The sequence below is a fragment of the Pteropus vampyrus genome, unplaced genomic scaffold, assembly GCF_000151845.1.
Source record: "Pteropus vampyrus isolate Shadow unplaced genomic scaffold, Pvam_2.0 Scaffold35, whole genome shotgun sequence".
NCBI lineage: Eukaryota > Metazoa > Chordata > Mammalia > Chiroptera > Pteropodidae > Pteropus > Pteropus vampyrus.
In genome coordinates this window covers 5,142,040-5,169,502 of record NW_011888816.1, presented here as the reverse complement: position 1 = coordinate 5,169,502, position 27,463 = coordinate 5,142,040, and the positions used below count along the sequence as shown (strand labels likewise).

Genomic DNA, 27,463 nt, shown 5'->3' with positions numbered 1-27,463 from the left:
ATAGAATGATGTCATTTGTTTCCAAAGACTACTGATGCACTAGAGCAAAATGAAAATAATAAAAGCCAGATATTTCGTGACATCTATTTGGATGTAAGGTTAGGACTCTAATTCACAAGTTATCGTGAGGTCAACACTTGGCAACCAGGAAATGAGTTAAGAAATCCAAAGATACATCATCTCAGGGCCATATTCTAGGGCTAACGAGGGGCTGCCTCTTTAAGTGGGTAGTGAACTCTCCAAGTGTCACTACCATTTAACAAACTAATGGTGTTTACATTAGTTTCCTAACCTCCTTTAGATTACCTGCCAGATTCTCCCTCCCCACTGCCCCACCTTAGGCATCTAAGTTTTCATTTCAGCCTTAAACAATGCATGCAGAACCATTAAAGAACTTTACAAATAAAAGAGAGTTAGAGGGATGTAGATAGAAGGGGGTCAATTATTTGGTGACAGAAGAAAATTTAACTTTGGGTGGTAAACACACAATGCGATATACATGACATATTTAACTGTACACTCGAACCTATTTGATTTTATTAATCGTCACCCTAATAATTTTAATTAAAAAAAAAAAAGAGGGCTAGGAATGGCTCTGTTTTAGAACACTCAGGCAGCCAAGAAAGGAAGAGAGGGAGAGAGGGGAGGGAAGGAAGCGGCTGGTATGAGACTGGTTAGGAAGGATAGGAAACCACTGCAGTGGAACAAAGATTAAGACCTAGTTTAGGGAGGGGTAGGGAAGGGGCCAAATGTGAGGGGAGAACAAAGAGGCTTTAGTATTGTTTAGACCCTAGGTCTTGACAATGTACCAAGATCTTCTCAAAGGCCAGAAGCCTCCAAGTAGCATCCCACTTCTTCCCAAGATAAAGGGCAGGATACAAAGCAAAACACAGAAAAGAGACTTTTCCAAGGAACCTGTGGCTTTGGGGCGCACTTACTGACCTGTAGTGAACAGACAGTGAAAGACTAGCAGTCTCAAGTCGATTAACGGAAAAAACAACTATGTGGTGCTGGGCTAGTAAAGAATTACCAAACCTCAAGATTGAGCTCCTAAAGCAACCCATATAAAACAGGGGACCGAGAGCAGGTTTATTTTTTTGAGAAGATAATCAAATTCTCCATCATGCACCAAGATAGCTGAGCCAACTACAATTCGGAAATAACACCTTTTCAAGGCCCAGGAAACCCCAGGTCGGAAACTAAAGGGGCATGACTCTCAGTAAAAGCCATTCTGCATGGGGCTCAGGAACTCACTGTGTTCCTGTACAACCAATCCATCACAGGGTCAATCTTTCTCTTTCCTCTTCCTGGGAAGAACAAGGGCTGTTTATAAAGTAAAGACCTCTCTAAGTAGCCTTCTACTGCGACAGAGCTTGACTTTGCCAGAATCATGGAGGTAGGTAGAACGTTTTCTTCCTCTCAAAGTCTTAATGACAGAAAAGAAAAAATAAACAGATATAACTATTAATAAATATTCCACAACTTGCTAGTCAGCCATGTGACTTTGCAGAAGTCATCCTCTCTCTGTTTAAGGTCTCAGTTTCTTTAACTGTAAAAACAATATAATTATTGTGAAGATTAAACAGGATAATGTGTAAGTGTAAGGAACGTGCAATCTGGTATTTTGCAATTACATCTGCTCTTAGGCAACATTTAAAAAACATTTAGGAACATTCCTAAAAATTAAGGCTAATAACAACTATATGAGTTTTAAAACTTTATTTTATAAACATGTCATAATCATATAAATGATATAAACATTTCATAAAATATTACTAGTCATAAAGCAGAAGCTATTATAGGAAAACGATGTATATAAGTACTTATGAACATAATTACTAAGCCTTCCCAGTCTATGAAAATAAAAAAGGAAACCATTTTTTATGCTATCACAAAAGCAGTACCCTTACAAGTAAAAAATCTGTGCTTACTAAGAGTAATTTGAAAAATTTAGCACATCTGTAACTATTACTTAATCAAAATTTGATTTTAATTGCCTCAACATTTATCATTTAAATGCAAATTTAAAATAACCAAGGATGGCAAAAAAAGTGTTTATGCTGTGCTAGGTACAAAATAAAACTCGTTCCTGCTCTCAAAAAGTTCATAGGCAAGTCAATTAATGATTGACTGCAAACAGATTGGTTAAGTGTGTGGGGAAAAAAAGACCTGCCCAGAGGACGCAGAGGGAATGTCTGGGGCTCATCCACAGAGCGCTGGGCAAAGAGCCAGAAGCCCGAGGCTCAAATCCCAGCTCTGAGAAGTCACCAAACCTTGTTTTCACTGAGTTCATCTGCAAAAACTGGACAATGATATGAATACTGTTCATCATACACTGTTGCTGAGAAAACCACTCATTCAATAAATGCCCACTTCATATCTACTCTGTACTAGGTACAGTGTTAAGGGCTGAGAAAGAGAGGGACAGGGCACATCTCAATACGGGGCTCACGGTCTGGGTAGATGCCAAGATGATGGATGCACACACAAGGACTGGGTGCTGCCAAATATATCTTCACTCCCATAGAGCCCTCCTTCCCTGTGAATAAATAATTTTCAAGCATGATCAAAGAGTTAAAAAGAAAAATTCTTCTAGCTTGCATTTCAAAAGCTAAAACAATGTTTTGGGGTTTTTTTGTTTTTGTTTTGCTAATTAATATTTTTGAATTAGATCAGTGGTTCAGGCCCACAAGTGTGTAACAGAATTATCTGTGATACTTAGTAGAAGTGCTGATGCCAGGGCTCCACCCAAAGCTTACTGCTTCAGAACCTCTGGGGGCCTGGTAGTTCTGAAGTGCATCCCCCATCAGGAACCGTTTCATTTAAAGGCTGATAAAACAATGTTGAAAGTACTATAAATGCAAACATGGATATTCTTAATAGTCAAGAAAAGAAAGTATACCTAGCATAATACAACTTGGGTATTTTTTGTGATTATAAAACCCATCAAGTCTTACAAAGCCACTTTAAAGAGTTCTTACTAAAAAGACTTCTAGCAAAAACACAATGGAGCAAAAAATAGCACTATGGCATCAGATGCAGAGGTTTGCTACCTCCTGATATTTGCAATCTGTGTATGTGTTCACGTGCATGTTTTCAGAGGAAGAAAAGCTGCTCAAGCAGATGAAGATTATAGACCCTTGCTACTACTTCTATTAAATAACCAACCTTTAACTGAAAATTTACTGAATATTATAAACAGGGCAGACTGATGCAGCATAGTTTACAGTATAAACCTTAACATCAAAAGGACTAGATCAGAGCTCTGGCTTCACCTACTACACCTATAGCACTAGGCAGGTCACCTAACTTATCTGGGCCTCAGTTCCTGCACCTCAGTAAAATGGAAATGACAGTGCCTTGTTCACAGAGATGCTGAGTATCAAATGAAGAAACTTAAGAAAACTACCAGCCATCACAGAACATTACTGTTTAGTATTTCAAAATCTAGTACAACTGTAATGTGTTTGCAAAAAAAAAGAAAACTCAAAACTCACTAATATGTGAATTTTTACACTATATTTAGAAGCAATATTTAACCTATTAAAAACCTACTTTTTGAAAAAAAAAAATCCACAAATGCAAAGCAGTCCATGTTTACAAAGATGTACCATCAAAATAGTGTTACCTTAGGCACATCATTTCATCTTCCTGGTTCTTAACCACCTCTCCTGCAAAAAAAGCTTTCTGCCGGAAGAGTATGTGCCCTTATCATCTCTTGGGGCCCCTTCCAGCTTTAGGATGTGTGGTTCACCATGATATTACAAAATTTAACTTTTCCCCCTACTTATTTCTTTGCAAGGTGAGAACAAGGAAGAAGGGAAAATTTGTGTTTAAAGCATTTCCTGTCATGTAGAAATAAAATTATGGACAAAATACTCAAAGTTGAGGTCATCTTGACAAAACTCCAAACGGCTACTGTTTAAGAAAAGATTAACTCACCCATTTTGGAGTCAGTATTTATAACAAGAAAAGTGCAGGAAAAAAATCAATTAGCAGAGGATCTCTGGCCTACAAAGCCTGATGATCAAGGAGTCTAACCTAAACACTTCAAGGCATCTAGGATAAATAAGTGATCTGCAACTTTCAAAGCAAGTCAAAACTGTAAGTCAAGAGAGAAATACTAAGGAAAATCGACAATCTAGGATTCGTAAGAGAAAGAAACAATTTTCTTTACAAATTAAACAGTTTTGCAAACAATTCCTTTACATATACTTCTGTATCACTGTTTACTAGTTCCAAATAGCGAAGGGAAAAGCCATGGACTTAAGATTTGGATATGTTCACTAAAAGACCATAAATAATAAGTTTTGGAGAGTTTCAACACTTTACATATTACCAGAAGCTGGTGCATACTCGGTTCTTTAAAACCTACATAAAAACCCATCTGTACCGAGTAGGGCCCAAACAGTTCAATACCCACCCAATAAACCACCCTCCGACGTACAGGCGCTCTGCTGTGACTGCTTCTTCCATCAACAGAGATTTCAGCTCGGCAGGAGGCTGGGATGAAGGAAGTCACAGTGGGACACACATCCTCTCCTGTCTTCCAGGAACTCCTGGTTCCCCGGGAGAGGCGAGTTTGCATCAAATAACGGTGCCCCGCGTTCCCAGGTTTTTAAAGCGACCAACCCACTCTACCCCGAGAACAGTTGCAGCCTCGCCTTTTAAATTCCAGTTTCTTCTGACAGCTGTGCCGGCCGAGCCTCGGCCTGAGGCCCCCCGGCGCACAGCGCGGACCCCAGCGCCCTCCCGCCGTCGCCGGGCCAGCCGGCCGCGAGGGGCCGGATGGAGAAGCGCCGGCCGCAGAAGCGCCGGCTGCGGCGTTCCGGTGCGCGCGCGCGGCTCAGCCAATCGCGTGCTCGCCCGCCCCCCACGGCCACGGTGAGGCTGGCGCTGGGAAGAGGAAGAAGAACATTCGCCCTCCTCCTACCAGCGCGCGGGCGGCGGCGGCGGCGGCACCGGGGTCACGAACTCTGACCTTTCACTGACAAAAACAATAACAAACCCCCCCTTCCCCGCGACCCCGGCGGAGCCCCCGGGCCCGCCCCCGCTCCCACCTCGGCGTCTCGTCTCTCGCCGGCTGCCCCGCGAGCCTGCGGCCCCAGGGCTCCCGCCATCCGCCAACGCCGGGAGCCCGGCCTCCCCGCGCCCTGCCCTCCGCGCCGGGGGCCACCCGCCGCAGACACGGGACCTGCATTGAGGACGCTTTGGCGCCAAATCCTGAGGTAAGATTGAAAAAGGGCCGGGGCAGGCTCGGGCCGGCGGCGGAGGGGGCGGGCCTGGCGCGCGGACATGGAGGCGCCGTGGCGGCAGCTGAACCCGACCCTTTTACCTTTGCCACGGGGCGGCGGCGGCGCTGGACGCTTTGCATAGTGGGCCGGGCCGCTCCCCTCCCCTCCCCGCCCGCGCCGAGCGAAGCGAGCGGGCTCCCCCTAACCGGCCGGGCCGGCGTGAGGGTGGGGGCGGAGGGGGAATGGCCGCGGCCCCGCCTCACTGTTGGCCCTCCGCCAGCGCCGCCATTTTGTTCTCGACGGAGATGGCTCTGGCTGTGCTGGGCTCCCTCCTCCTCCTCCTTAGCCTCCTCCTCCCTGCAGTCCCTCCTTCCCTCGCTTCTCGCCCCTCCGCTCCCCTTCTGTCGTTGGCGACTGCCGCGGCCCAACCGCCGTTTTTCCTGAAGGGGAGGGTGAAGGAAAAGGAGGAAGGCGGGTATGGGGCGCGACCTCGTGAGCGACAGCTGGGCGGACCAACTGGTACCCAGACGGGAGGGCTGGTACCTGCAGCTCCTCCCCCCGAAGCTCTGCTGATTGGCTCTGGCAGGAGAGGGCGGTCCCCGCGGGGCGCGGGAGTCCTGGCGGGGCGGGGTCAGAGGCCTGGGCGCGGCGTGGGGGGTTCAGGCACAGGGGGCGGGGCGCGCGGGGGCGCGGCAAGGGTAAGGGTCTGGGGCGCACCCGGGCGCGGCCTGGAGTCCAGCGGCTTCCCTCCGCCTGGAACGCGTCCCGAATGAGTACTGTAGAACAATAGTAATAAAGGTGACGAAGCATGTTGAACCTACGGCGCCGGCTAGTGGGAAGGATTTTTTTGGAATCTGGACACCTTTCAGGGTTCCTGCCCGCATTTTCGGCGCGGCGGCGGGCGAATCCTCTTTCTGAGGCTTAATTTCATACGTTGTAAAATGGGAAGGATGGGCGTTCTTACCAGGCCGTACCTTCCTTCCCAGGGTCGTTTGAGGGGCTCTACTCCGAAAATGGAATCTAGGCTACTTTGTGAACCCCAAAGTAATGTAAAAATGGGTGTTATTGTTGAAGATCGGATGTAGAGGCACCAGGAGTAGAAAGCTTAAGGTATTGAGGACTTGAAAGAACATAGGTGAATCTGAGGGAATTCTTTTCTCATTCGTTGATTATATGTTTATTTGCTTTGTTTGGAGCACCGGGGATATATCCAGAGAACCAGCTAGACAAGGCCGCTGTCCTCCAAGAATCGGGGGTGGGGGTGAATAGATAATTAGATGATTTCAGAGAGTGTTAAGTTCCAAGAAAGAAAGAAAATGAAACGATTAATTTAAAGAAGGCCTGAGGAGGTTAATTTAGATTGGATGGTTAGAGAAAGCTACTGTGAGGTGATGTTTGATCGGAGGAATCCGAAAAAGGAATAATCTTCTGGAGCAAGGACTACAAGTGTAGAGGCAGGCCCAGGAGGGAAAGCGTTTGGTGTGATTGAGAGCTGGACAGTTGTGGCTGGAGAGTGGTTGGAACTAATTCATTGTCCTTTCCATTACCCCCAGGCTAAAGTCTGAAATATGACAAAGGTAATGGAGAATAAATCTTAAACTTAATAAAAAAGAAGAGAGTCAAGGAAAATATAGCCATCAAATGAATTGCCGATGAATACATGACTTGAAGGGAAAGCCTCCAAATAATTTCCCAATTCAAGTCCTGTGTTGGCCCCATATATCTATCTTCAATTCATCAAATATTTGCTGAGCCCTACTAATACCCCAGGCACTAGGTGCTAGACAGGGAATACAGAGATGGCTAAGACATTGATCTGTGTCCTCAAGTATATAAGTGAATGGTTTTATACACATGAGTTCTGCCCCCTCCCACACCCCCAAATATACAAGCACACAAAGTGTTTTAGGCAGAAGCTAATTATTGTGGTTAACAGTGACAACATTTACTAGCTGTATGAGTTTGGGTAAGTTACTTTACTGAGCCTCAGCGGCCTCATCTGGACAATAATAGAACCTTCTAGAATTGAAGATTAAGTGAGTTAATATAAAGAGCTTAGAAAAGTGCCTGGCACATAATAAATACTCATCATTGGAGTTATTGTAATTGTGAAGCACTAGCTATCTGGTAAAGAAATCCAACTAGTTAAATGATTTAAGCAATGAAGTTCTTAGGGACTGGTAGAAGCAAAACACTGGATTAGAACACGGAGGTTCTAATTTTGGCTCTTTTGCTTTCCTTAGTCACTCTTGGCATCCAGACCAAAAGTTTATTTAGAAAACAAAGTAGTGGACTAACAAATATGAGGTGCTTTACAATTTACAAAACTCTTAGAAGCATTATTCAAGCCCACTAGAAGCAATGGTAGAGGCCCTTTTCCTGTTCTCTAAAAACCTAAGACTTTTCAACATATTCTTATTCCTGTATCTCTAGCTCCTTGTGCTCTAAACATACTGGCCTGCCTTCAAGGCCCCTGATAGTGTAGCTTACATTGACCCCAGGCCCTTTCACATGCTGTTCACTCAGCCTAAAATTTTCATATGTCACAGCCCCCCCACCACACACACCCAGTCCTGCAGATCTCAGCTCAAGCATCACTTTCTCAGGGAAGACTTCTCTGATGCCCACTGCCAGTCTAGATCAGATTCTTTTACTTTGCTACACTGTTCTTTTCCATTATAATCTTTATCTCACTTTGTAATTATATTCCATTATATGATTGATGTATGTTCCCCTTACCATGCTGTAAACTTTATGAGAGCAGGAATCATTTCACTCACCTTTATATTTCTAGCACTTAGCAGAATATCTAGCATTATTTGTTGAGTTAATGAATTGATAATTTATGATTTCAATGATAACTAAGTTGCTGCTCACTAATGGTGCCTTTTTATGTAGGCACATTTGTAAATTCAGATAGCAGTGCCAGCAAAAAATTGTCTGTTAGGTATTTGGATAAATTTAGGAAGTGGTCCAGATATGGCACCGACTGGAGACCTATATGGATAACATAACCCAGATAGATCTCTTTACCCATTTATATGTTGATTTATACTTATTTTTTAAGATAAGAAATAGATTCTGTAATAATTAATTGAATTACAAGTTAAATTAATGAAAGTTAATGAGTTCATATGGAACTCATAAATAGCCCAAATATAATTGTGCCATTTACTTTAACTGAAAAATAAAAAGCACCAATATGATTTTCTTGAAATTAAAAATACTTGTCTTTGTTTCTCTTATCACAGGGGATCAGAGAACAGAGAAGAAGCCTTTAGTGGAGTTGAAAGTCTCTGTAGCCATTAATTTTAAATATCTTTCTAAAAATAAATTGGTTCATGCAACAGAATTATTGAAAATCACCTTTTAATTGCTTTAACAAGGTTAAAAGCAGATTTTACAAAATATATACCAACCTTCCACTGGAAAGTCTGGTAAATGGAACATTTTTGTTTAGTTATTTTATGTAATACAGATTTTAAAAATAAAATGTTATGATATTTTAAAAAGCAATAACAGTCATACTTATTTAAATCTTTGTTTATTTTTGGATTTTTGTTTTCTATCCTTTTCTAGGATTTATTTTGGTGTCATTTATTCAACATTTTTGATTACTGAGTAGTTCTAATTACTAAGGGTAACTAAAGAACTGATAGTTTAATGAAAAAACTATATTGTCTAACACCATTCGATTACTTATTATTTTCAACAGTTATATTTAAAGTGACCTTGAAATTCTGTTTTCATGAACATGCTTTCACAGAAAGAAGGAAAACCCTATGTGTAGTAACCTCACTTTATGAGGACTTCCGGAAAGTTTAAACATCTGTCTCTAAGGAGTCAAGTGATAGTGCAGCGCTCGGAACCTTGAATGGGTAGCCTCTCTGAGGAGATGGATTAAAAGGGGGAGGGAGGAAGCCAACCTGAACAGATTGGGACCACTTGTCCAAATGACAGAGAACAAGGTAGGTGGGCCTCTGTGGAGCAGCCCCCCTTCAGCCTTGGCAGTGAACCGCTGGCCTTGTGTATCTAGCTGCTTGAGTATCTCCACATATTGAGGGCTCACATTTGGGATTTTTATCTTTGAATTCTCTTACCTATATGCCATATACTAATTTAGTCCCAAAGCACCTCCGAGAGCAGATACTAGTCCCCCTTAATTGATACTACATAGGGAGAATCTGTGAAGGAATCCATCATAGAGCTCATCTGGTTCAGCCTCATACCTGCTAGAGTTTATTTTAGTTTAGCTTTTATTTTATTATTGGTTATGAGGAACTTAAATAATGTTGACTTTTTTCCCTCCATGTATGATCATCATCTATAACCTGATGGACACATTCATGCACTTGTCACGCATTGTAAAACATGAGCTCTTCTTTATTTGTTGGAGTTTCACTTGCCTTCAACCTAATGCGAGCGGAGGCTTGAGTTTCTCTTTGTAATTCCCTCCCATCCTGCCATTCCTTCCCTGTATCCCTTGTTACCTACTTATGCTACCCCTTCCCCATCCTCTCTTCAGGTGCCCTGAATTCTGGAGATTTTTAAGCAGCAGAAGCTCTGTACCAGAAATTAGGACTGTCTGGGAATAGCAACTTAAGTAGCATAGTTCACAATGATGAGGGGGAGTGGATAAAGAGAATGAATGCCCAGATCAGGGCATTGGCATAGGCTATTGTTTTGGGGAGAGTAAAAGCAGATTTATACTCCTGGCTTCTAGGAGACTTGGAGTAGAGGGATGGGAGGTGAATTGTTAGGATGGAAAAAGAATAGGAGAGCTCAGATGCTCAGCTGTCCTTTGTGAGTTACCCCTGGGCTCCAGGTAGCCTATAATGATGAAAGCCAACCTCAGGCAAAATGTGATTTTTAGGGACAATAAAAATGACCTCTTCCACTGTACTAGGAGGCCTGAAGTCCCTTGATAGGAGATGAAACCTTTCATTCCTTAATCATTGACAGTAACCGCAAAGATTCTAATCCCTGCAAATGTTAACGTGTTGATAAGGAGGAATTTCAGGTGTCAAAGAGGAAGGATATCATTCCCTCCTGTTTGAATTAGTAGGAGGTGTGAAAGAAGATATTGGGGCCTAGAAAATTGGGGGATGCTACTAAAGAGTGAGGAGAAATGAGAGGCTGCTAGGGCTAGACGCATACTGGAAGGCTGGTCATGGTTTTACTGGGAACCACCTTATTTACCATTATTATTCATGTATTGATAGAAGCTATGCAAAAAAAAAAAATTTATTACCTGGCTGCCCACAAATGTACCTTAAAAACTTCAGTAACGGCCAGCCTCTGTGTACCACCCACATTCTTTTTTCGCTTGCCCTTCCCCATTGCTTCTGCAATAGTGCATCTTTTTACTAGGCTGATTAAGTGAGTAAGCCTGGAATTTTTGAAAAATCACTTTTATCAAGGTGAAAAGCAGATGTCTCAGTATAGGTCAGCCCTTGGCTGCAAAGACTAGTAATTAGAACGTTTGTTGACTTATTTAATACAATGCAAATTTTTAAAAATGAAATTAAATTTACAGTATTTCTTTTATGATGAAGTTAATTTTTTAAAAAAGGAAAATTTTCAAATGAAGAAAAGATAGCATTGCATCAAAAGACATGTCCAAGAATGTTCAAACAACAGGAGTCCTAAGAGCTCAAAGCAAGAAACAAGCTAAATGTTCATCAGGCATAGCATGGATAAATAAATAGTGGCATAATCATATGTTGTAATACTGTACACCAATGAAAATGAACTAGCCACTCATGGTTATCACAAAAATAATGAGCGAAAGAAGCCAGACACACAGAAAATATATTACATATAACTCGAAAACAAGAAAAACTAACTCATGATAATAGAAATCAGGAGAGGAAAAAAGAAGTAAATGACTATGAGGGAGTACAAGGGAGAGTTGGGGTGCTGGTATGGTATTGTTTTACTGATCTGAGTGGCGTTTATATGTTCACTTAGTGAAAATTCATGGTACTGTTTCATTTATGATTTGTGCACATTTGTATTTACATATACTTCAGTAAAAATTTTTACTTAAAAAAGATGGTAAAATTATCCTATTTTTTTTAAATTAATTAATTTATTTTAATTAGTTTCAAGTATATAGTACATTGGTTAGACATTTGTGTAGTTCATAAAACAATCCCCCATATTGCTCGCTCCCTCCCCTGGCCCTCTACCTAGCTAACATATTAATGCTAACTGCATCCCCTAACTGTGCTCCCCATCCCCATGAACATCTACGAACTACTAATTTGTACTTCTTTAACCCTTCACCCCATTCTCCTAGCCCCCCACCCACCCTTTTGTCCATCACCAAATTGTCCACTATATTTGTGAGCCTGTTTTTGATTAGTTTGTTCTTTTTGTTCCTTAGATTCCGCATATAAGTGAAATTATGGTATTTATCTTTCTCTGTCTGACTTATTTCACTCAGCATAATAACCTCTAGGTCCATCGATGTCATTGCAAATAGTAAGATTTCATTTTTCTTTTAATGGCTGAGTAATATTCCATTGTGTATATGAACCATAATTTCTTTATCCAGTCATCTGTTGATGGGCATTTAAGTTGCTTCCATATCTTAGCTATTGTAAATTGTGCTTCCATGAATACTGGGGCGCATAGCTCTTTACAAATTATTGTTTTGGTTTTCTTTGGATAAATACCCAGAAGCACAATTGCTGGGTCAAAAGGTATATCCATTTTTAATTTTTTGAGAAACCTCCATACTGTTTTCCATAGCGGCTGTACCAATTTGCAGTCGCACCAACAATGTATGAGGGAGGCTTCCTCCCTTTTCTCTGCATCCTCGCCAAAACTTGTTGCTTTTTGATTTAGCGATGATAACTATTCTAACAGGTGTGAGGTGATATCTCATTGTGGTTTTAATTTGCATTTATCTAATGGTTAGCTACCTTGAGCATCTTTTCATATGTCTATTAGCCATCTGTATTTCCTCTTTGGAGAAGTATCTGTTCGGGTCTTCTGCGCATTTTTTAATAAGATTTTTTTTTGTTGTTGAGTTGTATGACTTCTTTATGAATTTTGGATATTAACCTCTTATCAGATGTATCATTAGCAAATATCTTATCTCAATCAGTCAGTTGTCTTTTTGTCCTCACTATTTTAATTAATGTGATTATTATGTAGGTATAATTGTAAGGGGAAAATATGCTCAAGTTCCAGAAGAATTGTTATGTTGCTATCTGGGTGGAGCTAGGTCAGAAATTTCTGTGAGCAGTAATGAAACATAAATCACATACAGTTAAGTCCTCAGTTAATGTTGTCCATAGATTCTACAACTTTAAGCAAAACATAATGAAACTAATTTTGCCATAGGCTAATTGATATAAATGAGAGCTAAGTTCCTAAGGCATCTCATCAACATTATAACAGAATAACATTAAATGAAACAATGTTATTCAAGTATCTGCTGTATTTTGGCATTAGTGGTTATACAAATGAATTATTAAGTGATCTAGCTTATTGAAATAAGCAGTTTGTTCCCTTAGATAATTACTAGTCTCTTGTCACTTTTTAAAATTCCCTCCTCTTTTTTCTAGGAAACTGTTTTGAAAGGTGCTGTTATACTGAGGGAATGTGGTGTTTTTAGAGTTAGGTCTAAGTTAGAATCCTAAGTCCACCTCTTACTAGCTGGACGACTTGAAACAAGTTGATTAAACTTCCTAGTCTCAGTTTTTTTTGTTTGTATTGGTGGGGCTAATAATACCTACTCAGAAGGTATGTTAAGAATTAAGTGATGCCTAGTTTGACATAAGACACATTGTAGATTATCAGGAAACCTGTCCTGCTTTCCTTCCATTCATCTATCCCTGGCTCACACTAATAGAAATGAAGAAAGTTCTTATCACCGTTATGACTTTGGCCCTTGGTAAGGTAAGTAAAATAACCCACAGTGTACAATGATTTTTTTTTTTAGGGGAAGTCTCCACATAGAAAATTGTAGCACTGTTCTGGTAGCATAGAACCTCCATGCAGGTGAGAACCACTTTTTCCCACTGTTCACTCCTCACCCCACTTCCCCAACCCCAGCACACACATACCATTGCTACCCCTTTCTTATAGTCCAGACTTGTAATAAGTTTCCTGTGGAGGGCAAGAAATCACCTGACCCAAAAGTAATCTTGAGTCTAAGTAGTGGCAGGGTTTCTGATGACATAATATATATCTGAACTCGACCTTACAGGCATCTCTGTGAGCCTCTCTTCTGTTGATGAACATTTATATTAAATCTGCCACTTGATTTCCATTTCCTTATTTCAAGTCTTGATCTGTGATTTCACATCTTGAAGTATGTATTTCTAATTTTTTTAAATTTTCTTTCAGGCTATTTAGATTCTTCAGGTTTTTTTGTTTTTGTTTTTGTTTGTTTGTTTGTTTGTTTCCCATGAGTTTAAAAAGACTTCTGACAATCACAGCATAACAAAACTTAAATTGATTACTTTTTACCTATCAAGATCTGTACCCAGTAGTATTTTGCAAATAGTTATTAGGTAGTGGTTTATTTTTAAATATTTGAGATGTATTCTAATTCAGAGCTTTCATTTTGCCAGTTGTACAGTTTAACAGAATGAATTACAAATGTTGTCTGAGCATATAATGCATATAAATATAGTTAAATTTCATGTGGCTCATGTCAAAATGAGAGACCTGTTTCTAAATACAAGACACATTTTACAGTTTGAGATACTGCTTTCAAGTTTCTTTAAAAAAGTAAAAGTGGCACCGTATCCTTGTACCAATAGTAGCTACCATGCATTGCATGTCTACTATACACCAGGCACGGTGTTAAGCCCTTTACATACTTATTTAAGATCTAATCTTCACAGTAATTTCATGCAGTTCAGTATCAGAGAGATCAGCAGTGCCAGACCTTCAGAACCCAGTATATTGGTTTGGATGAGAAAATATCAAGACAAATTTTTTAATGTTATATAATTATGGGCCACATAATACATAAATAGGGATGATATGAATCAGTTGATTCTGAAGGGAAAGGCAGACTTACCTCTTCCTGTCAGTGAAGACAGCCTTGCCTTGTCCCAGGGCTTGTTTGTTGTTATTTGAGACCCTGGCTCCCAAGCCTGCCCCTGTGAAGGGTGCAGCTGAGCTGTCCTGGAAACTGACCAAGGATTTAGGTGTTGGTAGTTGGAGCCCAGTTTTCACTGCAGTGGAGTCTGTAGCTCTGCTTAACTAAAACTCTGGTTGCAAAATTTTGTCAGCTGTACACTTTTTGTGAGCCTAAAAGAGTTGATTCAAAATCACCATTGTGTTCTCTGCTTCTTTGTTGTTAAAAGAGTGATTTTGATCTACTTATATTTGAAAGAATTTGTTATAAAATCTACCACCACGTAAGGCCAAGCAATAATAATTTTACTTTCATCATTCTGTAGTCTGTATATATAGTTTTTATGTACTATGCCCTGTTTTCATTCATGTGTTAAATAGGAAAAACTTACTAGTTCAAATTACGTTTAAGACTCTGCCTTTATCCCTAGTCTTTGTTACCACCACTTTCTAACTGGCTTCCTGTGTACAGTCTCCTTTTCTATCTCCACGCCGTTGCCCCAAAGGATTTTTTTTTTTTTTTTTTGAAGATCCAGATGTGATCACTTCATTTCTCTGCTAAAACTTTGATCTCTGTTTTCTGCAGTCTCAGCCTCTTTCCTTCCCGACCTCTCCAACAGTTTCCCACCAGATTGCCTGCTCTTTCTCAAGTGTGGCATTCTCCTTCATACCTGCCAGTTTGTATGAGCTGTTCTCTGCTTTTAACTCTCTCTCCCCATCCTTCCTCTCTTTGCTTACTGAATTTCCATTCTTCCATCAAGATGCAGTTTAAGTACGTCCTCTCCTATAAAATTGTCATTGGCTCCCACAGGCAGAGGGTGATGCTTCCTTTGGGGATACATTGTAACATTTATATTGCATAGCTATTATTGGTTTCATTCTAAAGTTCTTCAAGGACAAAGATTTTCTCCTCCTTCCCCTCTTTTTCTTCTTCTTTTTATTGTTGTTAGTAATTCTCAGCAGTCAGTTAATTGACTATTTTATAGCAGTTGCTTAAAAAGGATTGGTTGTGGTCAAACATGATTAGTTTAAAACTACCATAGGAAAATATTCTGTAGCAGGTTTTTTTGTTCTCTTGTTGTTGTCATTTATTTAAGATACTTGGTCTTATAGCTTTTTTGGCAACTAATCAGGTTCTCTCCTGGGAACATTGTCGTGTGGGGGGAAATTTTTGAAGGTTAGGGAACTGAGTGAGTCAAATACCAGCCTTTGAAGACCTCATATTTCTATACCAAGAGCTACCTTAGTGTTCTATCCATAGTGCTTACTAATACAGTGCCTGGTATATATTAACCACTCAGTAAGTGGTAGTTACTATCAGTATCATCATGCTTAGCTCCACTAGCCAAGAAGGTTGTTTTTAGGTACTTTGTCTAATTTGTAGTATCAAAAAAAAAAAAAAAAGGTTCTTAGCTTCTTTTTTTCAGACTTCAAAGGCAAAATTATATTATGCTAGTGACTGTGGTTTTTCAAACTACACGTGGACACAACACACTGTTGCCTGGAGCTTATTCTAGGGGAAGACCCAATACTCTTTCCAAAGCGTTCTACCTTTCCTTCCTACTATGTGATCTTTCTGTCTCTGGATCCACCTAGGCTGTGGTAGCAGTAAGAGAAACTCTCAGGTCAGAGTCTTACCTCCTGACGTTATCTTTATTTTTTTCCTTATGTACTGAGTTAAATGTTTTCCCTCACTTCTTGACATCACTTGAGGATTTTGTTCCACTTCTTACGTTGTGATATCCTGGGAGAAGAAGTCTCTGTCTTACTTATATATGAGGGTAAGATATGATTTATGACATCATATTTTCAAAAATGATGAAATGGAAAATGTTTTTTTGAAATTACTCTCACTTATCTGCTGTCACTGGATTTAATATTGAAAGCACATGCTTTCCATAGTTTCTTTTTCAGTTTCTCTCTCACACTTTTACTCTCACTTTTTGTCTCTGCTTATTTTTCCAGAAGGTGCACATTCCTCCTTGCTCATTTTTAAGCAGTTCCCAAAGCTGCTGTTGATGCCTAAAGCTGCTTTGGAGGCAGAAAACCAACAGTGAGATCAAGAATTCTAAGAATTCAAGTGTATAAAGAAAGGTTGCTGCTCTGGGTCTTGACTGTTTGAGATGGTCCTGGAAGTTGGTGTGTAAAAATGAGCACGATGGGGCACATTTGCCCTAACAGCAAGATTTACTACAAAGCTGCATTAATAAGATAGTAGTGGCCTGGAGAAAGATAAGTAGAACAGTAGTGAAATAAAATAGAGAACCTAGGATTATATCCACACATACAGGGAAGCCTGAGATATGGCAGAGGTGGTGTTGCAGATTAGTGGAGAAAAGGATAGATTTAAAAATGATGCTAGAAAATTGATTATTCATACAGGAAGAAAATTAATTGGATTCATTCTCCTAATTAAACTCAAGAATCAATTTGCAGATGGGCGAGGACTTAAATGTGAAGGATAAAACTCTTAAACATTTATAAGAAAATACATAAAAATTATGACCCTGGGGTAGGAGAGGATTTTCATAAATAATACATAACTATAAACTATAAAAAAATATATTGACAAGTTCAGTCTTATTAAATTTAAGAACTTCTTCAAAAGAAAGTAATCGTGTGCTACCGAGTAGGAAAAGATATTTATAATTTTATATAATCAACAAAGAATTAATATGCAGGATATTTAGCTTTTCTAAGCTAAGCAGGTTAACTGCTACTTCTCTTTGACCTAGTATCTATAATCACTGGTCATTAGCAATATCTTGGAGCCCGCCCCCCTAGCCCTATCTGGGATTGATTGTTATGCAAATTTAGAGTTAAAGTGAGTCATTACAGTTTTCTGAGTTACTGAGTTGTCTCTATCAGATAGACAGCCAAGTATAAATATACTTCAACTCAGAACTTAAGGATCAAGCTACCTCTTTTAAGGAAACTCAATAGAAAGATAATGCCTTTCTAGTACTCTTATTTCTATAACTACTCAATATTTTCCTAATGATATTTTTGTGATATTCAAATTCATATATTTCTTGCATCAAACTACAATTAATAACAGCAACAGAGTGCTATTAACACCTAAAATGATAAAATTAATAGTTGCAGCTGTGTGTTTGGATTTCATTAATATATAATACCTATTAGCTATCTTTATCCATTTTATTTACTAGAGAGCTCTTACTGTTCTGAGGGAAAAAAATAGAATTCTAGACTTTTCACATGTAATAATTGTATTTTTAACCACAGTCAATTGACTTTTTTGGTACCTGTGCTTTTTCCCTCTTTCTGTAAGTTGGAACCGGACTAACTAGGGGAAAACACCAGAGTGTTCATGCTTTTTCTTCTAGAAACAACAACGGCAAAGAGTAAACAAGTAAAAGTTAAAAGTCTTAACTACTCATTAAAAGAAACCATCTCCACAGTTTCAGACCTTGTCTTGTGTGAAGATAAATCACTGATATTTGTGACCTGGTATCATTGTAGTAGTTGGTGCAGTACCTGCTCTTACAGTATTGTGACACCTTAAAGGGGGCCAGGTGTTTTACATTTCTTAGTCATGTTTTCCTGCACCCATTTCTCTCTCATTACCATTTTGGCAATAAAATAATTTGAAGGAGGATTATGATCATAGAAGGGACTATCTAATAGTGAATAGAATAATATAGAAAGTTATCAGAGTAAAAAAGATTCATAGAGTTCAGTGTTTATAAGTATAATACTTTAGATAAGGACTACAGGAAAGTGTTTTGTAAAATTGCATTGCAAAATAGTCCAGTTTTTGTTTGATAAAGGGCTAGGCAAATGAACTGTGTATGCATTTGTGTGTATCTTGGTAGAACCACATAGTTTTTATATGTAAATGCTGGAAATAAATTATGTAGAGCTTTATTCTCCTATTAACTATGGGACTTGTACAGTCAATAAAGAAGTCTTTCTGGTTTGTCCAGGAATTAGGTACAAAGTGGAATTCCTGTATCCTGAATTCATTGTGGTAGAGTTAATGGAAGAGATTTAGGAACTATTCAGGGGAGCTATGTTCACGACCTCAAGAGACCAAAGGCGTCTGTTTCGTCAACAGTGCTAGCACCCAAGTGATCCTGACCCAGGAGGTTAGCACACTTTTTTGCTCTTTAGATGATTTTCTTCAATTTTTACAAATGATGGCACTATTTTTTCTATTAATAGGAAGCTGAATTATCTGATTTTCTAATTTAATGAGGACTTAAAAATATAAATTGATAAATTTATGTGTCCTGTACTCTTAGCCCACTTTGGTAATGCAGTCCCTTTCTTTTCTTTCTTTCTTAGTGATAGTATTCGCCTTTCAACCAATGAGTGAAGTATGTTAGCACCTTGGTAGGGTTACGCTTCTCATATTGCCACTAGTAACAGGAGTATAGTTGATGATAGCAATCTAGTGCTGTGTATCTGGAGTTGATCTCACATCTTTCTCAGATAGCCACCTTCCTATTCAGCATACTGTGACAGGGAGCTATCCAAAAAGGTGTGATTCCCACCTTCCTGAAAGGAGAACCAAGCTGTTAAAACCCAAGAGACCTGATAATTAAAGTTCCAAATTCATCTTTGTATTTACCAGGGGAAGTCTTGTTTCCAAATTGAAATATTTGTACTAATTAATTTTTGTACCTTTAAATGAAGAAGCTGGTGCAGCATATCTAGATAGGCTTAGCCTGCTAGCTCTATCTTTTATCTCTAGAGAGGGCAAAAACTGCACAAGACAGTACCAAAGATGAATTTTTATTGTTGATATTTTTCAAGTAGCCTGGTTTCTCCCCACCTGATAGCAGTCGCTGCATCTTTCCAAACAGATTCTCTAATGATCTTGCTTCACCATGGCTACAAATATGGAGGGGCTGGTTCAGCACAGAGTGGGGACCCAGCAGGTGGCTGAGGTGAGTGACAGGGGCTAGCACAATAGCTGGTACCCTTGCATTTGAAAGGAAAAGTACATCACTGTACTCTATTGTTTGGAAACAGGCCCAGGGAAGTTAGCATATAATCTAAATCCAAAGCAGGATGCTGCCATGGAAGAAAAAATGAAAATGACAAGAACATTAACTCCTACCAGTGTTTTACATGGCCTAGCTGCGTACAATAAGGTGACTTTAAAAAAATTCACCTTGAACCAAAATCTAAAAGAATCTGATGCTTATCTAACTGTGGGTATAGTGTTAACCAAGGCTCTGTCTTAGTTTATTCCACATTTGATACTTCGTTGATGCTGTGGTGTGGTGGAAAACCCAATTCTGTGCATTCTGCAGTCATTATTGACTATCTACCATGTACTAGGAATTTTTCTAAGTGCTGAGAAATATATGTGAATGAACCATTGGTCCTTCCTTTAGCATTCTTGGAGCCTGATTAAGGAATAACTAGAAAACAGGGTAAGAAATATTCCTCTGTGAAGAATGTGATCCTGGAGGTGGATCTTGAATAACGGGTAAGCATTTGTCAGACAGATCCAAGGAAGTAGGATTGGGGAACTTTGTGGCAGGAGAGGTCATTTTAAGTCAGAAACCTATGTAAAGACAGGATAGAGACATGAAATAGCTTGGTATGTTCAGGCAACTTGAGGTGTAAAGGAGGGAAGTAGGGCCAGATCTTCTCACTCTTTACCAGGTCCTGCTCAAGGTCTTCAGTCCTCACAACAATCTTTTAAGGTTGATATGATTATTTTTCCCATTTTATAAGGGAGGAAACCAAGGCCCAAAGACAAGCAGTTGGTTGGCCAAGGGCACACTAACCCAGTTCTGGTGCACTTCTTCCACAGCTACTCTAATAAACCATGCAACCAGGAGCCATTAGAAGGATTCAGATTTGCATTTTTGAGCCAGTACTGATATTTTAGGGCAAAGACGTAAATTTACCAAAGAACAGACATATAAAGAAAGGAATTTAACAAATAAAAACTAAGTACACACATGCCAGTTTAAACCAGTAAAAGTGGTAAGCATATTTTTCAGATTCTAGATCAACCATTAACTTTAAGGCAACAGTATAACTAATCATCCCTTTCCCCCAGCAAGTAATGATTAATATTAACTGAAAATGAACACAAATGGATTTCACACATTTTTTAATATTATATTTTTGAAAGGGCTATCAGAGCTTTTAAAATGTTTGTGGTTATTTGTTGCTTTAGTTTCTGATAGGAATAATTACCTTGAAAATTATTGTGTTTTTTCCCCCCAAAATATTTAGGGTTATTCCGCATTTAATAGAGTTTCCAGTTGAGGCTGATTCAGAGACTAGCATATGGATCACTGCCCTAAAGTGGTCTTTAATTCCTTAGGGGAAGAGTTTAGTTTAGCCATCTGTAGTGCTAACCTATAGTAACTTAAAGGTTACTGTATTTTGTGTATGTATTCAGAAAATGTTCTAGCTAAAATTTTCTGTCAGGTACCTTATTTCCTCGAGGAAATGGAATTTCATATAGTATTTAGCTTAGTGCAACTATTGTTTCGTATGGCTGAAAGTGTAGTTTTAGGATATTTCCAAAATAAAAGAAGGCATTCTTAATTTGGAGTGTAAAAGCAATCTTCCTATTTAAAATCCCTGTGTTTCCTTGCTTTTATTTTGAGGGATAAGTATGTGTAAACTACATATTATAACTACAGCAATGTGCCACTTAACAGGGATGTGTTCTGAAAAATGTGTCATTAGGTGATTTTGTTGTGCAAACATCATTGAGTATACACTTACACAAACCTAGATGTTACAGCCTATTATGTGCACACCTATGCTGCATGCTTTAGTCCATTGCTTCTAGAGTACAAGCCTGTACAGCATATTACTGTATAAGACAACGTGAAATTAAACCACAAGAGAATATGATGTAGTCAGGAGACGTACTAAATGGTAATTGAGTAGGAATAAAGTATCTAAATTGAGAGGTTATTAACCATCAGTTTTGGATAGCTGTTTATTCAATCAGTAGATAATGAAGGAGCATTCCCCTTACTTGCCCATCAGCCAGAGAGGGCACACAGGTGAATAATAGGACTGGGCATCTGCTTGCCAGGAGCTCTCTGTCACAGGGGTCAAGCATGAGACTGACTAGCCTCACAAGAGAGGTGGCTCTCTCTAGTGGAAAGGTGGTTCTATAGGGTTCAGACAGTTTGTGGTTTAAATCTAGGCCCTGCCATTTTCTATCTGGATGACTGCCTTGGGGCCTCAGTTTTCTCATCTAGAAAATGGAAGTAATAAAGTACCTATCTCATGGAGTTATTGTGAGAAATCATTGAAATAAAAACTTATAAAGAGCTTTAGTAGGTGCCATGCTTTTTTGTTCCATGAATGAAATACAGCAACCTTATCAGTTACATAAATGATTTTCTCTGGAGTCCCCAAATCAACCTTTTTCTATATAGACCAGGTAAATCACAAATACCAAGGTAAACTACAAAAGTTAGATGATACAGAGTAACAGCTTGATGTCCTATAATGCGTTCAAATTTATTCAGTTACTCAGAGAGATAGCTTAATATAGTGGTCAAGAGTGTAGACTCTGGAGCCAGATTGCCTGGATTTAAATTCTGTCACTTGAAAACTGTATGACCACTCTGTTTTTTTGGAATCGTTTATAAAGAATGAGTGTCCTTTTTTAAATGTCTGGTAGAATTCAGCAGTGAAACTATCTCAGCTGGGGCTTTTCTTTGTAAGTTTTTTTTTTTTTTTTTTTTTTTGGTTATTAATTCAATTTCTTCACCTGTTATAGGTCTATGCATATTGTCTGTTCTTCTTGAGTCAGTTTTAGTAATTTGTGTCTTTTTGAGAATTTGTTCATTTCATCTAAGTTATCTAATTTGTTGGCATACAGTTGTTTACAGAATTTATTTATAAGGCTTTTTATTTCTGTAAGGTCAGTTGCAACTTCTCATTTACTTCTGATTCTAGTAATTTGAATCTTTTTTGGTCAGTCTAGCTAAACGTTTGCAATTTTTTAAAAAAATTTTTAATTAAAATGATTGGAGTGACATTGGTTAATAAAATCAAATAGGTTCTAAGTGTACAATTCAGCAATACGTCATATGTATATTGCATTGTGTGTTTACTACTCAACGTTAAATCTTTCTATTACCATATATTTGACCCCCTTCACCCTTACCTACTTTCCCCGCCTTACCCATCTCCCTCTGGTAACCACTAAATTGTTGTCCGTGTCCATGACTCTCTGTTTGTCTTGTTCATTTGTTGCTTTCAGTTTTATATCCCACATATGAGTGAAATCATATGGTTCTCAACTTTTTCTGTCTGACTTATTTTGATCAGCATGATAATCTCAAGATCCACCCATGTTGTTACACATGGCAGTATTTCATCTTTTCTTATGGCTGAGTAATATTCCATTGTATATATGTACCACATTTTCTTGATGCAGTCATCTGTCAATAGACCCTTCAGTTGTTTTGTCTTGTCCACTGAATAGTGCTGCTATGAACATCACGATGCACATATCTTTGCAGATAAATGTTTTCAGGATTTTTTGGATAAATATCCAAAAGAAAGATTGCTGGGTCAAATGATAATTCTATTCTTAGTTTTTTGAGGAACTTCATATGTTTTCCATAGTGGTTGTACCAATTTACATTTCCACCAGCAGTGTATGAGGGTTCCTTTTTTCCCACAACCTCTCCAATACTTACTATTTGTCTTGTTGATAATAGCCATTCTAACAGGTGTGAGACGGTATCTCATTGTGGTTTTGATTTGCATTTCCCTAATAGCTAGTGAAGTTGAGCATCTTTTCATATCTCTGTTGGCCATTTGTATGTCTTCTTGGGAGAAGTGTCTGTTCAGGTCCTCTGCCCATTTTTTAATTGGATTGTTTGTGTTTTTGCTATTGAGTTGTATGAGTTCTTTATGTATTTTGGAAATTAGGCCCTAATCAGAGGCATTATTTATAAATATATTCTCCCTAAACGTTTGCCAGTTTGATCTTTTCAGAGAACCACCTTTCAATTTCATTGATTGTTCTCTATTTTTTTATATTCTCTATTTTATTAATTTCTACTCTAATCAAAACCACAATGAGATACCATTTCACATCCACTAGAAAGGCTAGAAATAAAAAGTCAGATAACAAGTGTTGGTAAGGAAGTGGAGAAATTAGAAACTTCCTACAATGCTGGCGAGATGTAAAATGGTCCAGCCACTTTGGAAAACAGTCTTACAGTTTCTCAGAAAGTTAAAATAGAGTTACCATATGACCCAGCAATTCCATTCTTACGTGTATAACCAAAAGAAATGAAAACATATGTCCACACAAAAACTTGTGCATGAATGTTTTTAGCAGCATCATTCAAAATAGCCAGAAGGTAGAAACAGCCAAATGTCCATCAACTGATAAATGGATAACAAAATGTAGTGTAACCATACAACAGAATATTATTCAGCCATAAAAAAGATTTAAGTACTGACACATGCTACAGCATGGATGAACTTTGCCAGTGTTATACTAAATGAAAAAAGCTAGTCACAAAAGACCATGTATTATATTTGTCTATTTATATAAACTGTCCAGACAAGGAAATCTACAGAAATAGGAAGTAAATTAATGGTGGCTTAGGGCTGGATATTGGGAGTGATACAGGGTTTCTTTTTGAGGTGATGAAATTAACTGTGGGGTTGGTTGCGTATATCTGTAAATATACTAGAAACCACTGAATTATGTCATTTTCAGTGAGTAGATTATATGGTAGGTGAATTATATCTCAATAAAACTTTTTTAAAAGCAGTAATAACAACAACTAGATGCCACTTCCAAAATTGGGAAGTATATTCCAAAATAAAAGAACAAAAATAAATTTTTAAAAAACTAAAGGGATTTTTGACAACTTCCACTTTTTAATTAGAATTACATACTTTCAAAAACAGTAATGCATGATTACATGTACAATAAACTACACATTAAAAAACAACAGTATATACAGCTTGATTCTAATTTTGTAAGGTATTTTTATCTAATATCTATAGCTATATGCCATGTACTACATAATACAGTTGTGCCAGATATGCTAAGCTCATCTCATTTAATATTTCCATTAACTATAATAAAAGCATTATTATTTTACCCACTTTAAATAAGAAGAAATGGAAAGGTAGACACTTGACGGTTTCAAACCTGTATCTGAATTGACTTAAGAGCCCAGGCTCTTAACTACTACTACACAGTAGGTTCATTTTAAAAAAATATACTGAATGCTAATAGTATTATTTTCTGGGTTATAGACAATTGTCTTTATACCTTCGTTTTTCAAATTTTAATTCTAACACTTTTTAAGAGTCAATAACACTTTTAGTTAAAAAAATTAAACAAACCTATTAATCTTCCAATAGTCCCAGAGGATCAGAAGCATAGCTAAATCCAAGCTTCTGCTAAACCTGTGTGCTGTGGAATTGACTGTGAAACTTGATAAAGAACAATATGTTAATTTTTAAAAAAGAGAGTTGATAATTGAAAATTGGTAACTGAAGAAGTGGAAGATTGATTATATCTAACAGTAACATTAGTTTTGCTTTTAAAGGGCTTCAGTATTTTTTAAACATTTAAGATTTTGCTTCTAAAGGGCTTCAGTATTATTTAAACATTTAAGATTTCCCTAAGTGGAAATTTAAAAGACACACACATAATCTCTTTGTGTTTCTTTGTCATTTCCCAAATGAAGTAAAGACACTTTTCAACTCTAAAATGTTTTGAGTCTGGAGAAATTTAGGAGTTAACTTGTTGGAAAGAGACTACTCGTTGGCATACTATAAGTATAACATTGGAAAACTTGTCAGTTGCTTTTATGTTTACACAATGGAAGGTGGCTTTATGTATCTTGGCAAGATATTTCCATATGCCCAGGCTGTGTAAGTCATCAGCTGCTCTTTGAACAAGAAGATCCTGTCACCACTGAGAAAACAGCCTGATTCTTATGACTCCATTACCTTTTATCATCAGGGCTTGCATTACCATTGCAGAAAACTTAACACTTCAGGTAAGGGAATATTTAAAAACATAGGGCTTTCCCAGTTTCTGAACAAAAACAATATTAGCAAGGCTACATCCTGAAGTGGGAGAAAACAAAGTCATTGCTCAGGTTTCAGGTTTCCAATGTCTTGGAAAGATCAGCATAGTACATTAAATTTTGTTGTTCTGCCCTCTCACAAACTGGTTAAGATTTCATTTTCTTGTCAAAGTAATACATATAGGTTTAAAAGTTGCCCAGTAATATGTTTGCCTTGAAACAGAAAACGGCAAGCTCCTGAAACATTCCCTACCCTTTTATTATCCCCAAGTCTCCCTCTCTAAATTTGATTTCTTCTGGTATTTAACTTTTTATTTCCAAAAATATCCTTATCCTGATTGTTTTTTTTAAAGTCAGTATAAGACATCTTTTTTTTAGGAGGGAAGGTTTTTTTTAATTGTGGTAAAATATGAGATTTATCATTATAACCATTTTTAAGTGTACAGTTCTGTGGCATTAAGTACATTCACATTATTCTACAACCACTACCACCATCCATCTCCAGAACTTTTTCATCTTTCCAAAGTGAAACTCTGTACCCTTTAAACACTCCCATTCCCTCTCCCCCTCCCCCTGCCCCGCGCCCTTTGCAACCACCATTCTTTTTCTATGGATTTGACTGCTCTAGGTCCTTTATATTAAGTGGAATCATATATTATATCTTTTTGTGACAGGTATACTTCACTTAGCATAATGTCTTCGAGGTTCATCCACATTGTAGCATATATCAGAATTTTCTTCCTTTTTAAGGCTGAAAAATATTCTATTGTATGTATATACCACATTTTGTTAGTTTATCCATCCTTGGACACCTGGGTTGCTTCCACCTCAACTACTGTGTATAATGCTGCCATGAACATGGGTGTACAAATACCTCCTAAAATCCATTCTTTAAATTCTTTTGTGTATATACCCAGAAGTAGAATTGTTGGATCATATGATAATTTTGTGTTTAATTTTTTGAGGAGCCACCGTACTGTTTTTCCACAACCGCTGCCCCATTTTACACATTCCTGCCAGGGTTAATTTCTGGTACAAGAGTTCTAATTTCTCTACATTCTCACCAACACTTGTTATTTTTCTGGTTTGGGTATATATAAATTAGCCATCCTAAGGGATATGATATGGTATCTCATTGTTTTATTTTTCCCGAAAGACTACTGATGTTGAGCAGCTTTTCATGCACTTATCGACTATTTGTATATCTTCTTTAGAGATCTTTATTCAGGTCCTTTGCCTATTTTTTAATTGTGTTGTTAATAGGAGTTCTTTATATATTCTGGACATTAAACTCTCATCAAATATATGATTTATAGATATTTCTTCCCATCCTGTGGCTTGCTTTTTCACCTTTTTTGATACAAAAAAGTTTTTGGTTTTAATAAAGTTAATTATTGTGATTATTTTAGAGGATTATTGTGAGAATTAGTTAATGTATATAAAGCATGGCTTATAGCAAGTAATACATTGCGGCAAATAGTAAGCGCCCAGCTCTTGTTGCTGCTGCAGCCGCTGCTGTTTCTTCAACCTTTTGTTTTTGCTAACATTTTTAATTTTAGGAACTTTTTTCTCCTTTATAGCAACTTTTTTCTTTCATAATTGAAATTTTATTGGTTGTTTTGAGAATCAGTAACAGACATTTTTCAATTTGCATACAATTCTTAACACATGTACCAAATATCTTAAAAGCCGTGTAATTGTGATTCTTTTCTGAAGTTATTCCAGTCTAAGATTTGGAGCAAATTTTCCTTCAGGCGAAATCAAGTACCAGTATCTTCAAATGCTGATAAGCTGTTGCATCATAAGTGCCACCAATTCACAATTTAATATCATATGCATACTCAAAATGCAGTCTTCCACAGCACATTAATAATATTACTAGGAAAACTGGACTAGCACCACCCAAGGATGTAATGGGAATGTACCCAATTCTGACAAGGAGAGCCCAAATCAAGGAGTAGTTTTCTTTAGGAAATAATTCTACTAAAACAACATGGAAACAGAAGTAATTTAAAATGTTCAAGGCACATTAAATGCATGACTGTAACTTCAAATTGCCATTTCTTATGCTTTGTATAACAGAATATAAAAACT

General features: G+C 38.0%; 1 protein-coding gene and 1 long non-coding RNA gene across 3 annotated transcripts in view; one reads left to right on the top strand and one right to left on the bottom strand.

The window, feature by feature from the left end:
* Window positions 1-1,704: 1,704 nt before the first annotated feature.
* On the bottom strand, window positions 1,705-4,794 carry LOC111738101. Its single transcript, XR_002779692.1, has 2 exons — window positions 4,424-4,794; window positions 1,705-2,539 (listed from the first exon to the last, which is right to left on the bottom strand). It is a non-coding gene; the product is annotated as an uncharacterized LOC111738101 (long non-coding RNA).
* Window positions 4,795-4,917: 123 nt separating this feature from the next.
* Window positions 4,918-27,463, top strand: part of NR2C2 (nuclear receptor subfamily 2 group C member 2) — an 85,497-nt gene continuing 62,951 nt past the window's right edge. The window contains exon 1 of one of the 2 annotated variants that reach the window (XM_011357415.2): window positions 4,918-5,228. Coding sequence is in view for 1 of the 2 variants with exons in the window: in XM_023529075.1 (XP_023384843.1) it covers window positions 19,202-19,249 (48 nt within the window). In the remaining variant the exon portion in view is untranslated. Of the gene's footprint in view, window positions 5,229-19,193; window positions 19,250-27,463 lie in introns of those variants that run through there. The other variant, XM_023529075.1, reaches the window with a different exon arrangement.